The following is a 15,766-nucleotide window of genomic DNA, read 5'->3' as shown; positions in this document are numbered from 1 at the left end:
AAAGAAGTATTGATATCCTCTACTAAAAGTACCAATACATACAATACAATGTAGACCAAACCAAATCATCATCATCAAGTCCTGCGTTCAAAATCCTACTTAAGTAAAAATATATTATCATCAAATTAGACTTAAGTATCAGCAGTAAAAATACTGCTTCTGAAAAGTTTAGTAGTTTACTCCAGTGCTTCCCAAACTAGGGTTCGGGGTCCCTCCGAAGGGTCACTAGATAAATCTGAGGGGTCGTGATTTGATTAATGGGAGAGCAAACAAAAAGCTCTGCTACACAAATGCGGATGCATTTATTTGGACTTTTCTGTAATCTGTGCTTTTATTGTGAAATGTTGGATCATTTTCCCTCACTGGGGCTTGAAAAGTTGTTTAAATGAAACCATCTGAGAAGTTTAGAGAGGAAAATCAGATTCATAGACATCTGAAATGTTACAATGGGCCTAAACTAAGGGGTCACAAGCCAATATTTGTATTTTATAAGATTATCACATGTTTTTTAATGTGAAATCTGAATCTGTAAAGTAACTGCAGCTGTCAGAAAATTGTGGCAAGTTAAAAAGTAACAACCAAAAGTCCTAAAGATAAGACATGAAGTCAGTGTAGTTTTGCTACTTTTACTCGAGTAAACGATCCAAATACTTCTTCAACACGAACCTCTCCTGTTCGCACCCTCCACATTCAGGACTTTTGTCGAGGATCCTGAAATAATAAGAAGGTGCGATGTGTGCGTTGCTTCTCTCTGGGGTGGCTGCTGCTGAAATGTTATTGCAGAGGGAACAGATAGGTGCGAGGGTCTAAACTTAACTTGCTGTAAATCACACACATGTGCGCGCACACCCACACACACACACACACACACACCCACACCCACACACACCCACACACACACACACACACACACACACACACACACAGGGGAGACAATATGTGTGCCCATGCATGCCTTTACTTAAGCCTTTTGTCAGGGGCTCTTGGCCTCCCACCTGGTTTCTCTCCACTGTCCTCTGTTATATGCAGAGTGTGTTTTTGCATTGTAAGACTAAACTTATGATTGAGACTGGGTGGGATGCAGTGTGTGTGTGTGTGTGTGTGTGTGTGTCAGAGCAGCAGGAATTGTAACGGGGCGGCAGTGTCAGTAATGGCTGGTCAGCTGGTATGGCGAGTATTCAGGGCGGGGGCAGTGCATTGTCCTCTCATAGCTCCAACAATGCCCCTCTGAGCGGGCCACACATCTACCAGTCACGGGCCTCTCTCTCTCTCTCTGCCTCTGCCTCTGCTTTTCTTTCTGTCTGCCATATTTATTCAGCCCCATAGTGAAGTGCAGAGTGAGATGTGATACGTAGTAATGTCCCTGACCTTTGGCTGACACGTCAAGGTCAACCTGTAACCTCGGTTAACACGAGGGCACGTGTCGATCACCTGTTTCACTGTAAAGACACCTCGCGTGTTCATTGTCACTTTAAATGATCAGATGTTGCGTATATGCATCACTGCAGCTCCTGTATGCATAATCAACAGTTCAACATCAGTTAATAAAAACAGGTTTAATTAGTCACATATCCAGAATGTGACTAATTAAACCTGTTTTTTAAAAATAGATCTCCCACATGATCTAACTCAGTTTATGTATCTGTTCACTCATATATTCCATAAAAAATTCCACTGAACAAAACAATTTGTCATTTAATTGATTGGTCGACTGACAAAGATCATCAAATAATCGTCAAAGTCATTTATTAGGTAGAAACGCCAGACATTTTATGGTTTTAGCTTCTCAAATGTGAGGTTTTGTTGCTCTTGTCTGTTTTTAATCCTTTTAAATGGAATATTTTTGGGTTTTTGGACTGTTGGTAGGACAAAGCAAGCAGTTTGAAGACGTCACCTTGAGCTCTCGTCATTTTTGGAGCTGCAAAGATTAGCTGATTCATCGATTAAATTAATTAGCAACAATTTTGATAATTGAGTAATTGTTTAAGTCACCAGTCAAGCAGAAATGTCACTCTGTGGATCCAGCTTCTCTAATGTGAGGATGTGCTACTTTTCTCTGTCGTATACCATTGTAAACTGAATATTTGAAGGTTTTGGAGAGAAATAATGATAAAATCGTGTTATTTTCATTTCATTATGCATGTTTTCCATCATTATAAACTGAATGTCTTTGGGTTTTGGTCTGTTGGTCGCACAAAACAACCAAACTGAAGACGTCATCTTGAGCTCTGGAAACGTGTTGATCATTTTTCACTCTTTTCTGACATTTTATAAGCTAAACGATTAATCAGTTAATCAGAAAAGTAATCAACACATCAATTAATGATGAAAATGTCATTTTCTTCCAACCTTAATCCATTTTGTTTGGAGGAAGGATTCTGAGGAATTTTTGTCCCGTCAGTGAAATGGGTCTTATGCGTGTACATCATTATATATAAAGTCACTTTACTGCAATGTGTTTCTGTTAAATTAGTACTTTTTCTTCACCTTCAAGGTTTTCCAATAGTGGGGAGGCGACCCCTGTTACATTATCATTGATGAAAAGACACCCTCTTGTGGACATTTAATGCAACTGAAACTTTCCAGAGTGAGAGGCCAGAATGGTTGATGATGACCAGCAAGTATGTCAATGACACAGTCAAAATAATAAATCTGTGGAGGAACGGTATAAAAAATGTCTGCAAGCAAAGAGCAATACAGCGGGAGTGTTGGTGAAATCACAGATTAGACTGTCAGAGAAAAGAAAGTGAAATAACTACATATAAGAGTTCTACTTTATTGGATTGTCATTGATTTTATTACCTGTCGTCACCAACAGAGAGCAGCAGAATACAGATGACAGGGGGGATGCTGCCAGCAGCTTGTTTGTGTTTCTTACAGGATAGTTAATAGATATTCTGTGGGAGTAGCTGCAGTATGCTCTTTTTGTGAGTAAGGATCAGATGCAAGGTTTTATTTGGTTAATTGTTTGGTTATGTATCTTAAAGCTAGTTTCTTCTACAAATATATTATTTTGGTGATGGTGGGAGGAGAATTCATAAGCTACCCAACAGTATATAAAGTAGTTGAAATTAGCTTCAATTTTACCAGCTGCAACATTAAAGTAAACGCGTCAATAATTATAATCCAGTGATATAATACACATTAAATGTTGATGATGCTAATACTTATACTTAAGTAAATTATTTGAATATTTCTTCCACCACTCACTGAAACTGTCTGTTTTACATTGTGATGATAGCTGATATTTAATATCTTTGGGTCATATTTGACAATTGTTCTTCTAAAAAATGACTCAGTGTTTCCCTCAAATTGTATTCCACTTAGTGGGAAACACTCTGATAATAAAATTAATTTGTTTGTCAGTCCGAGGTACTCGTGTATGCAGTGGTGGAAAGTAACTAAGTACATTTATTCATTTTAACTACTGTACTTAATTACAATCTTTAAGTACTTTCCATTTCATACTACAATATACGTAAACTTCACTACACTTCAATGGGAAATATTGTACTTTTTACTGTTCACTTTACAGATGTATACAAAAAACCTGAATGAATGAAAAACCTTGTTAAAGATCAAACTCCTGATATATATGAAATACTGATATATAAAATAGTCACAACCAATTACCACATTAAAATACTGTTTAGATGTTAAATCATTAGCAATAAAAATCACTTAATATTATATGTAGCATTATATCACAGTAAGGAGCCATTGTGCTGCATAGTGAGTACTTTTGATACTTTAAGTAGATTTTACTGAAAATACTGTATTTTTACTTAAGTGAGATATTTGATGCAGGACTTTTACTTGTAATGGAGTACTTCTACATTGTGGTATTGGTACTTTTACTTACTAAAATAATCTGATTACTTTGTTTGTACATATTACACATTATTTTTTGTGAAAAATCTCTAAAGCGATTCCTTCTTTCACTTGAAACCAGCCTGTTTTTTGTTAAATAACATACATTTTGATCCTACTCATCAAATCAAATCATTACTTTCTCTTGTTTGTGTTTCCATCTCTGTCTTTCTGTGTTTCCGTCTCCGTGACGTGATTCCTGCAGCAGGACATCACCTGCTCACCTGGTTGAGGGGCTCATGCTAATCTTAAGCCGATTAGCTTCTTATCTACTCAGCGCTGGTTATGTGCTTTGGTCCAACAAAAATACCGCTCAGAGTTGGCCTCTCTGCCGTTCCTGCTGACTCTTCACAGCTCCGCCCCCTCTATCTGCTCTAACTAAGCCACACTGGCTTTGATATCATGGCTCCTCATGTCTGGTGGTGGCAGAATATGTGGATCTCAATTCTGATGCACATGTTTTATAGTGGATTGTGTTTTGAGAAAATAGATAAACAGTACCTTTGCTGGTTTCTATCTATCAATATATAGGCTGAAGGGATCAAAGTATTTGCTCATTCTAGAGCTGACACAAAAAACATCAGGTTATGGATGAAATCAATAACAAAAATGCATCTCCAGAGAGACTTTTACCCAGAAAAGTCACTTATTTTGTTAGTGAAAGCATCTGGTGTATAACCCCCCTCCCCACACACATACTCATGTCTTTACATTGGACATGTGAAGAGTCATCCCATGTCCATGTGAAAGCAGTAATGCCATAATTGCCCTTATCCCATTGACTTAATCAGGAACCCTGAGGCACTCACAGCATGCCTCGCCTCTTGATCTCAGGTTTGTGTGACTCAAGGTCGAGACAACACAACGTCCTCAATTCGCTGTCGAATCACGTCTCTAAAATCCTTTATTTGTGTGTACAATCAGCATAATCTCTTCCTCTACACAGATCCACGAAGCCCCAAAAAATAAAATAAAATATGGAAAAACAAACTTTACATGGATTTAAATAAAAGATTTAGCTTAATTACATTCTTCTTTTTTTTTAAAAAAAGTTAAAATATTTCATCATTTCTACACTATGTACAAAGACAGCAACCCAGTTGTTAGAATATACATACATGTGTGTCAATATACAGATACTGAATGCACAAGGGAAACATCAAGGAGGATCTGAGATTACAGTACAGGGATCAGGAGCCAAGATTTAGCTGCCAATTTCAGTCGTCCTCCACAGGTTTGGAGTTGGCCCTGCTTCTCTCCAGGACTCACGTCCCAGTTCCCATGCCTCACTCTTCGACCATATGCCGCAACATTCATACCGATTCATTCAATTCATAATTTTACTCCATCTCAGGAGGCTTATTCAGTCTTCAGTGGGAACGAAGGTGGACTGGAGTATAAAAAGAGCTGAGTCTGGGGTTTAATTTGTTTACTTTGTCTATATACAGTATCAGCTACAAGCCCAAGCCCTATAGACAGGTCACCAAAAATAAAACACTGTGTTTCTTGTGCTGTAAATATCTTCCACCTGCACCTCCGGCTTCCATGAGAATTTATCAATACATATCACATTTACTTGCCTTATCAAAGATCCAAACCCAGAAACCAAAACAATAAATCTCTTAAGAAGTATTGCTGTGAAGAAAAGCTGGAGCCTGAGATGGATTTGTTTGTTTGGGGAAAACCAAAAATGAAAAACCGTAACGTAAGTCATCCTACTCTTTATCTCTCTCTATGTGTGAATATACAGTTTAGAATTATTTATGCAAGGAGTCCATTTAAAAGGAGTTCATAGCCAAATATGTGTGTGTGTGTGTGTGTGTGTGTGTGTGTGTGTGTGTGTGTGTGTGTGTGGGTGGGGGGGTAGTGTCTACATAATAAATGTTGGTATAAAAACGTAGTAATCTCACTCGTCCCCTTCCTCTCCTCTTCACGTGGGAGTGGTGTCAGTTTTTGCAGGAGGGGTTAGCTCAGCTCACCGTGGCAACCGCTGCCTCGCCCCCCTCCTCCACCTTGCTGCCTTTGCCCATGGCCTTCATGTTGGCCATGATGTCAGTGAACGTCTCCTTCACCGTCTTCTCCAGGATCCAGCCCTCGCTCTCGCTCTCCGGGTCCTCTGGGTTAGCCAGGGTGGACAGGGAGCTGTCCACATACTGCAGGCCTATGGTCACTGCAACCTGCAACGGGCAAGAACACATATGAGATAAACCTGAACCTGGGCCTTCAGAAACCCCAGTATCATCTTCTGAAGAGAGGGGATAATCACTGAACATATGATTTAGAGTGTTTGTAACCATACCACATAAATATAGAAGAAGAAAACACCAGAGTTCACCTTATTATTAAGTGCGTATGTTGTTATAGGACAAAATGAATTGTCTGAGCTCCGCATTGCAACATAGAGGTTGAAAAATAACTTCATATAGACAAACTGCATTTAAATTAATCAAAAATTGTTTGACTCAAAGAACATACTATCATCAGCAATTGTCTAATCGTTTAAGTCACTTTTCACTTTTCAAAAATGCCAAACATGTTCTGGTTCCAGCTTGTCAAGTGTGAGAATTTTCTGCCTTTAATTGAAAACTTTATTAGTAAATTACAGATATTGGACAGTAAATTAGATATCTTTCGATTTTGGACTGATGATCTGATGACGTCAACTTGTGGTCTAGGAAATTGTAATTTTTCGCTATTTGTTCTGAGGTTTGTAGACCAAACAATGAATTAATAAATCAAGACAAATAATCATCCGACTAATAATCATCCGGCTTTAAATATCTTAGAAATTCTTTGTCTTGTGCAATGTGACATAACACAAAGAGAGGGCTGAAATTATACAACAACAAAACGTACAGACATCAAGTTATGTTATGAGTTGTTTGTTTTAATAAGAGAACATATCATTGTGTTGTATTTGTATGTTTCTGTGCGAGTGTGAAGTGTGAAGGGAAATGTGCAAAGAGGTAGAAGAAGACAAAATAAAACTATATATCTTTGTGAAGTAATCTACTCTACCATTAGAAATGTTAAAAGGTAACTATAAGACAGTAAATGGTGACTTCAGATCAGATAGAGAGCTCAAGCTCCAGGAAGTGGGTCTGTCCCTGTCACATCTTGTAGATTAGCCCATTACTCCATCTCTGATCCTGCTATCTGTGTCAGCATGGAGACGCTTGCGTGACTACTCTTAAATCTGGGATTCCTCCGACTGTGAGTCTGATCAGCTTCCAGTGTGTCGCCTAAATCCAAGTTTTTAGAGCATGGGTTTGTCTGCTGGATTTCTGGGACACAGATGTTATCTAAATGGTGCTATGTACTGTCTGCTTGAGGTGAAAAAGGAACTTGAACCACTCAGATCATCACTGCTGTCATTGACTTCAAGGATTTGTCTGTACATGTTTGTTTCGCTCGGTTTGTTTCATTCTGTGTTATGGCGAGCAGATTCTTGGGCCTTAACAACAACAACAACAACAACAACAACAGATGTTGGCAGAGGAGGCTCAGGAGAGAGTTGAAGAGAGGCGAGATGCCATTTGGCTGCTTCAGGATTACGATTTGAGTAGAAGGTAACAGGTGAGATACTGTGGGTAAGCTGCACGCACTGTGCGTACATGCCAAAGGTGGTGCTGGGTAACTTTAGGACAGGAGGAATGATATTCAGATAAAGAGGATAGAGTTGTTTGGGAAGGAGATGCAGCAAGTGTATATAGACGGTGACAGGGGCGGAGTGTGGAAAGGAAACGCCAACTGGGTCACAGCTTTGCATGTTTATAGACAGGCTCTTCACCTCACTTCTTGCTAAAGTTGGTCCTCACCTGACTCCCAAACAATTTCATTGAGCGTTCCCTGAATTCATTGGAAAATAGCTGAACAATTTATTGCATCATCAAAGTCCTCCTCCCCTCACAAATGTGTTTTGCTTATTGTTCCTTTACTTGGATGTTTGAGCTTCCCTGTGCAGATTTTGACTCTAGAAGGCTGTTTGCACATTCATCTACTGAAGGAGGAAAGTTTCTCTGTGCTCACATTGAATCTGAGTTTAAGATTTTGTACGTAGAAGATGCATTTGTGACATTACAAAGAAGAAGCCAATCGTGGTCCAAAATGCAACTTACACAAGAGTGATAAGGAAACTCAAAACCTCCACACATATACTCTGAAAATTGACTTCTCAGTGAAGTAACAGCATGTATGTGTCCAGCTGTTAAACTTTTGAAATGAAAAATATTTGCATAATTACAGAATACTCAAAGCAGAGTATTTCTATGTGTCATATACTGTATGTCTTAAGACAAATCCTTTAAATGTCACACATCATAGTAAAGTGAGGTAGAGGTTCCCTGATGGTTCCATAGAAAAGCTCAGGGAAGCAGCTGTGCGCTGCTCTTTAATGGGTGTGAGGAAGTTAACCAGACGTGCATTTGCCAAACCAACCAGTTAATCCTCATCCTTTAAGTCTTTTCTCTTGTAAAACCCACTTCTGATAAAGGATAAATCTCACCTTTGTGTCGCTTGTCAAAGTTTGTTTTCCGAGTGTGGAATAGGCTCACTGTTGCCCCTTGGGACCATTGGGGGTAAAAAAAAACAGCCACGACATGCTTTATCAGAAGTATTATGTTTTGGTTTTACAGGTGAAAAGACTTCAAGGATGAAGATTAGCTGGTTTGTTTAGCAAATGTGGCACATCTGGTTAACTTCCCCACCTGCATTAAAGTGCAGCAGTGGATGAGACACTCCCAAACAAAACCAAAAGTGATGGTGAAGGTATTCTACTGAAACTTAACATGGTGGAGCAAACATTAATTTGTAACTAAACTGTTTGAAGTGAGGTGGAAAATGATTGCATTTGCGTGTTTGTGTTGATGCATCGCTGGCCCTGACCTCCAGCATAGTGATCAGCAACACCAGGGCTCCGATGGTGTTCATCATGCCTCCATAGTAGGACAGCAGGGCTTCGCTGCAGCCGCGCTTCCACACATTGAGCTCCTCTGTGTAGTGGTCGTAGCTGTAGTGGGCAGTGTTGTTGGTCATCTGGATCTGGATGCAGGGTCTGGGGGAGCTGGGGTTACAGCAGCTGAAGGGGACCCCATCCATCAGATACTGGCCGTCCACGTTGCTTCCAATGCGGCTAAGAGGATGAGGCAAAGTGTCACGTTAGTGTCATGTTATGATGAAAGTGAGGTGAGATTAAAGGTCAGGAACTTGCCATACTATATCTGTAGCATGTGTAGGCTAAAATTAGCCATGTTAGACTTGTCTTCTACCAAAATAACTATAATATGTGATGTTTATGTTATTGAGTAGTTACTGGGGATAATCCAAATGAATCAAATTCATCTAATAAGCACAGGAAGATTTTGAGGCCATAGTTGGTGGTGTTCAATATTATGCACTCCAATACGACAAGACAACACAATAAACACATCAACATCTTTCTAACAGAGGCTAAGCATAAACTGAACATTTTAAGCTTCACAAAGGTAGCATTATTGCAGAGCTGAGGAAGTGGTTTGTTATTCTATATTAATCTTTTTATTCTTTTTGTGTTGCGTTTACCACCTGTAGAGTTCTGCAGCAAAACACCACTGAATAAGCATCTCTACAGCATCTCTATTACAAAGGCCTACACATCACACAAGTACAATAAATGTAAAATCTAATTTTACTTAAAGGGCTCGACCAAAATCTCCTTGTCTTTTTCTCTCTTTTCCAAACCTTTTTTTCAGGTGAATAACATGAAAATGTGCAGGTACCCAAATTAGCATATTTGTGTCAGTGTTCAATCTGGAGAGCGGATCTTAACTGTGATTGATAGTAGTAGGTCAGTGGAAAGACGTGTGTGATTGGATCACTAAGACCTGAGAAGGTCAGATATGCATCAGTGATTTCTTGACACATCAACACCTAATGAAGCCCAAAACAATATTCCGGATAACACTTTGGTCAATTGTACAGAACGTACAGGAAATACTACACTATATAGGAAAGTTCTGAATACTAATCAAAGTATTCTCAATTAGAAGGATGGCTGTACTGATATTTAAGGTTATTTAAGTAAGGAAAGGAAAATCTCGAAGGGCATGTAAATCTTTAAAAACATTAGAATGATCCATTGATAGAGGCCTTTTCCATGATAACTGTCCGAAGCCTGTGATGGCGTCACAAGAGTTTTCACCTCCCTACATTACTGTCCAGTACTATTGTAATCAGGCAGCCATTGTTTGTGCTGATTTGAAAATCCCAGCTACAAACTGTTGTATTTGGGCAGTGCTGTCTCTGGAGTGTTGCCAGGTCCTCTGCTGATTGGACAGGACACTGATTCTTGAAGGACATGGACACTGTAATCCTTGAGATTAAACACTAATTATGTGCAAATGCTCAAAACCGTCCTCTTCACAATTGTTCTCACAAAGCTAACTAGTCCTTGTTGCCCAAAATCTGTGTAGATATAATAATAAATTACTACTACTAATAATAATAATAATAACTTCAGTTATATAGCACCATTCAAACATACAATGCAGCTCAACGTGCTTTACAGTATGGCACTAAAAACAAAACACAACAGAAAAAGAAATCATAAAAATAGGGTACAAGATGTAATAAAAAGGCAGATAAATAAAAAATTGTAAAATTGAATCTAATGTAACTGGGCAGGGATATAAACTGGGATATAAACAGGTTCTCAAAAAGAGGCCACATATCACTGCACTGGAACAATGAACTTTAAATCCCACTCGTGACTTTTGACCTCATGTATCTTTTTCTGTACCTAATCACCAAAGTCCCTCCTCCCAACTTTGTCCATAAAACTGCCTGGTAACCTCTTCTGCCGTTGCAGCCCCCAACGCCACGTCCCCATAGCAACCTACTGCGGTCACCATTTCTGTGACAGTAATCCTCCATGAACGAAAGTGAATAATACATCCGCTCTGACCTTCAAATCCACTTATACTGAAGTGTAACTTTGCATAGACGACCCCTAAAGCCTCCTCCTAGATACGCTCAATGACGATGTCTTTGAGCTCTTCAGTTCACCGTCACATCACGCATTAATGATCTCTAACTTTTAAGAGGTTATCATGATTTAGTTTTGAATCCTTGTCACTTACTCTTTGACTTCCTTTGCGCTGAAGTCCAGGTAGCGGTTGCTAACCCACTGAATCTCAAACCAATCTCTGTAGTTGTCATTTCCGCAGCAGCGAAACTCCATCTGCATCAGGTCCAGGGTCCTCTTCATGTAGCAGCGTCCCGGTGTGTCCGTGTCTTTGTAGTACTTCATGCCGTTCCTCAGCCCCTCGGCCAGGGTGAACTGCAGAGGGATCCGCATCAAGAAGCACAGCAGGGCTGTCATTAGCAGTAGGGCGTTGAACCCCACGCAGAACCCCAGGAACATCTTCAACATGGGCTTCCACTTTACAAACTTGGTAGGGTCCAGTGAGTCGTAGCAGACTTTGCCGCCAAAGGCGTTGATGCCGCAGGCTATTAGACCCATAAATATAAGCAGGTTGGGCAAGAAGTGGCTCTCGTTGTTGTCCATAAGTTCTGAGCGCTTTCGCAACTCAATCTTAAAGAACAGGCCCATGCTGAAGACCAGCACGCCGGCCATTACAGCGAACCAGTACATGAACCAGACCGTCTGAGCGAGCTTCACTCGCTTCTTCAGATCGAACTTGATCAACATCAGAGCCATGGCTCAACTTGTGATGTGTCCTTGCCTGTGAAGAAGAGAGTCAAATGATAATCTAGAACAGCAGGAGCTCCAAGATCTCCAGATAGCCCCTTAGTTCAGATAAATGTTCTTGAATGCGCCAACCTGCAGCTTCCCTGTCTCTTTGCTGTCAGGGTCTCCTCTGGCGGGTCCAACAGGACAGAAGAGTCAGCTCAGCATGTAATCCATCCCACAGCAAAAGAGCAGAGGTGAAGGACCCAGGAGGACCCGGGAGCAGCACAGGAGTTTTATTTCTCCAAAGATATCTCCTCTCCCATTGTGACAGAAACTTAAAAAAACTTCACAAGGCCTTTATTTCCCCCAACTTTTACTAGTTTTTCTTCCTTATCGCACAGGTGAGGCCAATCGTGATGTTCAGTCCTCCCGGAGAGGTGGAGGATTGCCGAGGATCCTCGTGATTAAACTCAAAGTTGCAGTACGTCATGTTAAGCCCCTGTAAGCAGCCTCATCCAATTTGTAGAAATCCCTCTACACAAGATGAGCCTGATCGTGAGACGTTGCCAGGGGCCGTAATTGGTTTGAGCGTTCACGTGGTCATGGTCGCCTTGATCGAACACACAAGGAGCTGTAATGGCATCAGCTGAAGGCTGACAAAGACCATGGACATGAAAGTGGAGCTAATAATGGAACATACCCATTCTCAGGTAGGGGTCTACAAGTTCAACGCAAACAGGATGTCTTCACAGTGGAGCAAATAGGCTGTGCTACTCAAGCCCCAGTAACCCATTCACAGGAGCAAAAGAGCTTTCAGGCTCACATATCAACCCCTCTACTATGACTGAATGTGTGATTAATTAATTCACAACTGCACAAAAAGCACAAAATGGATAAATAAAACATAAAGTCACACATCAATAGATATCAACATAACATAATTGTTGATCTTGCAAGCTAATAATTCATTTAAGTGCTCTTAATTATCTTATTGTCAGTTGCTGTCTTGGCAGTTCAACAACACTCAACACTGTGTCTGGCACAAACATGAGCCAGATACTTATGCCGCCCAAAGCCAGGTCTTTCCCTGAATGGCTCCTAATCTGACTCCTTCAAACTTTGACTGGACATGAGAGCTGCAGTGTCTCTTACTGCAACATCTCAGTTGAATGGTTGTTGTGTTCCTGCCAAATACGAGGAGAGTATCGAATGCATGGCCTCTTTATGTCTCTTTCATCCAGCCTCTCACTGTGTCTTTACTTCGTTTTTATAACTGCATTTATGTCTTTTTTTTAAAAATTTGTTGGTTGATGTTTGTCCACAATTAATTGTCTTGTGTTGTTTTTAATTGTCTGGTTTCCATCAAACAAATTATGGAACAAAATATCTAGAGCCTAAATAAGAAGTTTCCTCTGTGTTGCCTACAAAGAGTGTCCCACATTATTTTCTTATTACCGCATTAAATCACTGTTTTCTGAATGTCATGAAACAGTCTTGCTTTGTCTTGTCTCTGTTTTTTTGTCTTATGGCACCTTTTATTTGCAAAAAAATTAATTGTCAAAACTGAAATATTTTGGTATATCTGAATGGTTGTTTAGTTTTGATGTCTTTGAGTTATCAGTAACACTTTACTTAGTCCCCCTTTTAGCATTTATGAGCAGAATATAAACATTTAACAGATTGATTATAACACACTATAATGTAGTTATATAGAGATATAAGGACAGAAAAGTGTTTATTAGTGTACAATATTTGTCAATTATAACTTCTCCTATGAAGACATTTTATATTACTACAACTGTGTTTTACTATATTGTCATTCTATGTCTGTTTATATATGCTTTGTCTCAACAGCTTGGTAAAGAAGGCAAGATCGAGTGTTTAAATAGTCTTTACATTATTTCTCTTGTAGATTACATTTTGTTGTAAACATGAAAGTCTGAAAATCTGATTAATAAAGTTATGTGAAATTGAATTATTTACTTTTTGTAGTGTCATTCAGAATTGTGTAGATTCTGGATCTGCTTTATATTAATTTGTGTTGTTTTGTAAGTGGGCTGGGTGTCTTTGTATGCATGGTAGAAGAATAAAATCATCATCGATAGAAAACACCACTAAGAAAGTCTCCATTTTTTAATTCCTTTTTACAATGTACAGACTAGATTTAGTTGAATTCTGTAAGATCAGAGGACCACCGACGACTTTAAGAGTTCAGGGTCAGTGGTTGCAAGCAGCATTATTGCACATCATTTTGGCACAGGGCTCTTTAACTGTCCTTTATACAAGTCAATTAATTCAAATCAGGCATCATTATAATTAATCAGTTTAATGATACTGCAGATTTATTATACATGGTATTTGTCCATGTTTTTGTCATCAATAACATATCTGGTAAAAGGAAGCAGAACAGTAGCATTATTACTTAGTGAAACGTACTTTATAATTAATAGACCATTCAGGTGTACAGATAATTGAATAAGTATGCCTATATGCACCACCACTCCAGGCATGCTCACATATAAAAAGGTTTGAAATCAGTTACATTTTAATTGATTGCTCAGCGTGACCAGAAGAATACAAGGCCTACAATACTCCACACCAGAGTCCCACTGTATACAGGTGGACTTTTATTTAAGTATCTTTAAACCTTCTCATACAAACTGCCCTTTTCCCCACCTCTAGAGAGATGTAGAAGTGCAACACAATCAGTGGGTGACATCTGCCAACAATAGCAGCAAAAAAAACCCAACAAAAACATGCAACTCCGTCACTGGCTTAAAAAGAAAACCATGAAACCAAACCATATATGTGTATTTGGGCTGAAACATTTTTTTTGATGGTTTTATTGACATGTTAAATGTAAAATAAAATGTTAATTCTAGGGGTCCCAATTGGTTTTCCTGTCTGCTTCTGGGATGACAGTCCAGTTAGGGGAAGGTGTTCCTGCAGCGAGCCAGTTGAAGTCATCCACCTGGCTCCAGTTGTTTCTGTCCTGGTCTAGGCCAGACACAATGAAGTCCTCCTCCAGGGTGGGATAAGACCAGGAGAATGGGGCGAAGCTCACACCATGACAGTCCTCTATGATGGCTCGGCTGGTGACGTGCAGATACACCCGTGTGTCCGTGGTGTTGTGGGTCCGCAGCTGCTGACAAGGGAAGGCCAGAGTACTGTTTCTACAGTGATCGACGAATACTGAACTAGACACAGGCCCACACAGGATCTCACAGCTGTCGACATGTTTCAGGTGCAGCGTGCTGGGGGAACCGAACAGACGGACCTTGCAGTTAGTCAGGTGAGTCAACAGCACGTCTCCTTTCTGGATCTCCTCAGCTGTCTTTGTCAGGCATACATTGTCCATGTTGGAGAAGCCGCACTGCTCTGAGGCCGCAGCTCCGTCTACCTTGGTGCTACCAGAATCTGCAGGAGTGCCGGCATCAGGTGCAGGTGTGTCTGACACTGGTGCCGGGACTTCATCTGCTGCTTTAGTGCGAGCTCGAAAGGCAAACTTCTTCTTTGGCAGGCCTTCCTCTCTGGTCTCAGCAAGGGAGGTTTGGAGTTTGTGGAGAGCAGCCTGGGCTTGCCTCAGATCGTACTGCGTAAGAAACAACATGCTGTCATTAAGAAACTTTTGCAGTTGGAGCGTTTTGGCCGTCGCTTCCTCCAGCCTCTGAGTCATCACAACCCGGTCAGCTCCGGAGCAGCTGGACAGCAGCTTCTCGATGGACGCCCGCTCTGTGTTGAAAGTGCTGAAGAAATACTCGCCCTTCTCCTCCGCGACAGACTGGCTCTCTTTAGCTTCCTTCCTCCGCTCGGCATCCTCTATCCTCGTCTGGTGCCGTTTCTGAAGTCGCTCTTGTATCTTGGCGGCACCGCTTTCGCCGGCAAACCCCGTTTCCCGGCTAACTTCAGCCGTTGTATCCATGTTGTTGCACTGTCAGTTGTTGCGGAAGTGATAACGTCACGCTTTCTTCTTCGTAGTTATTGAGAGCCAAAGTTAAAGGTGCATACCGCCACCTACTGTATCGGAGTGTCATGGCAGTAAATCATCAGGACAATTACTGTAAATTAGTAATAAAAATCAAACAAAAGTAAACTAAAAATCTATTTAGGTTTTAGTAACCCACCTTTAACCCACCATAATAAAACACTTAATCAAACTGTATCTGGTAATTGTTGAGATGCCGGTCTAAAAATTCTTTAACAAAAAGTTTTTTTTTTTTTTTACAA

The 15,766-nt window shown here is 40.3% G+C and overlaps 2 protein-coding genes across 2 annotated transcripts; both read right to left on the bottom strand.

Annotated features, from left to right (window-relative positions):
- Positions 1-5,840: 5,840 nt before the first annotated feature.
- Positions 5,841-11,566, bottom strand: prph2a (peripherin 2a (retinal degeneration, slow)). Its single transcript, XM_070927172.1, has 3 exons — positions 10,986-11,566; positions 8,755-9,001; positions 5,841-6,047 (listed from the first exon to the last, which is right to left on the bottom strand). Exons 1-3 carry the CDS (start codon positions 11,564-11,566, stop codon positions 5,841-5,843), a joined length of 1,035 nt encoding a protein of 344 aa, XP_070783273.1.
- A 2,107-nt stretch (positions 11,567-13,673) lies between these two features.
- tbcc (tubulin folding cofactor C) lies at positions 13,674-15,492 on the bottom strand. Its single transcript, XM_070927379.1, has one exon. It carries the CDS (start codon positions 15,459-15,461, stop codon positions 14,418-14,420), a length of 1,044 nt encoding a protein of 347 aa, XP_070783480.1. The 5' UTR covers positions 15,462-15,492; the 3' UTR covers positions 13,674-14,417.
- Between the last annotated feature and the right edge of the window lie 274 nt (positions 15,493-15,766).

The sequence above is a fragment of the Enoplosus armatus genome, chromosome 20, assembly GCF_043641665.1.
Source record: "Enoplosus armatus isolate fEnoArm2 chromosome 20, fEnoArm2.hap1, whole genome shotgun sequence".
Taxonomy (NCBI): domain Eukaryota; kingdom Metazoa; phylum Chordata; class Actinopteri; order Centrarchiformes; family Enoplosidae; genus Enoplosus; species Enoplosus armatus.
Note: the sequence above shows the minus strand (reverse complement) of the source record. Positions and strands in the feature narration are given on the sequence as shown.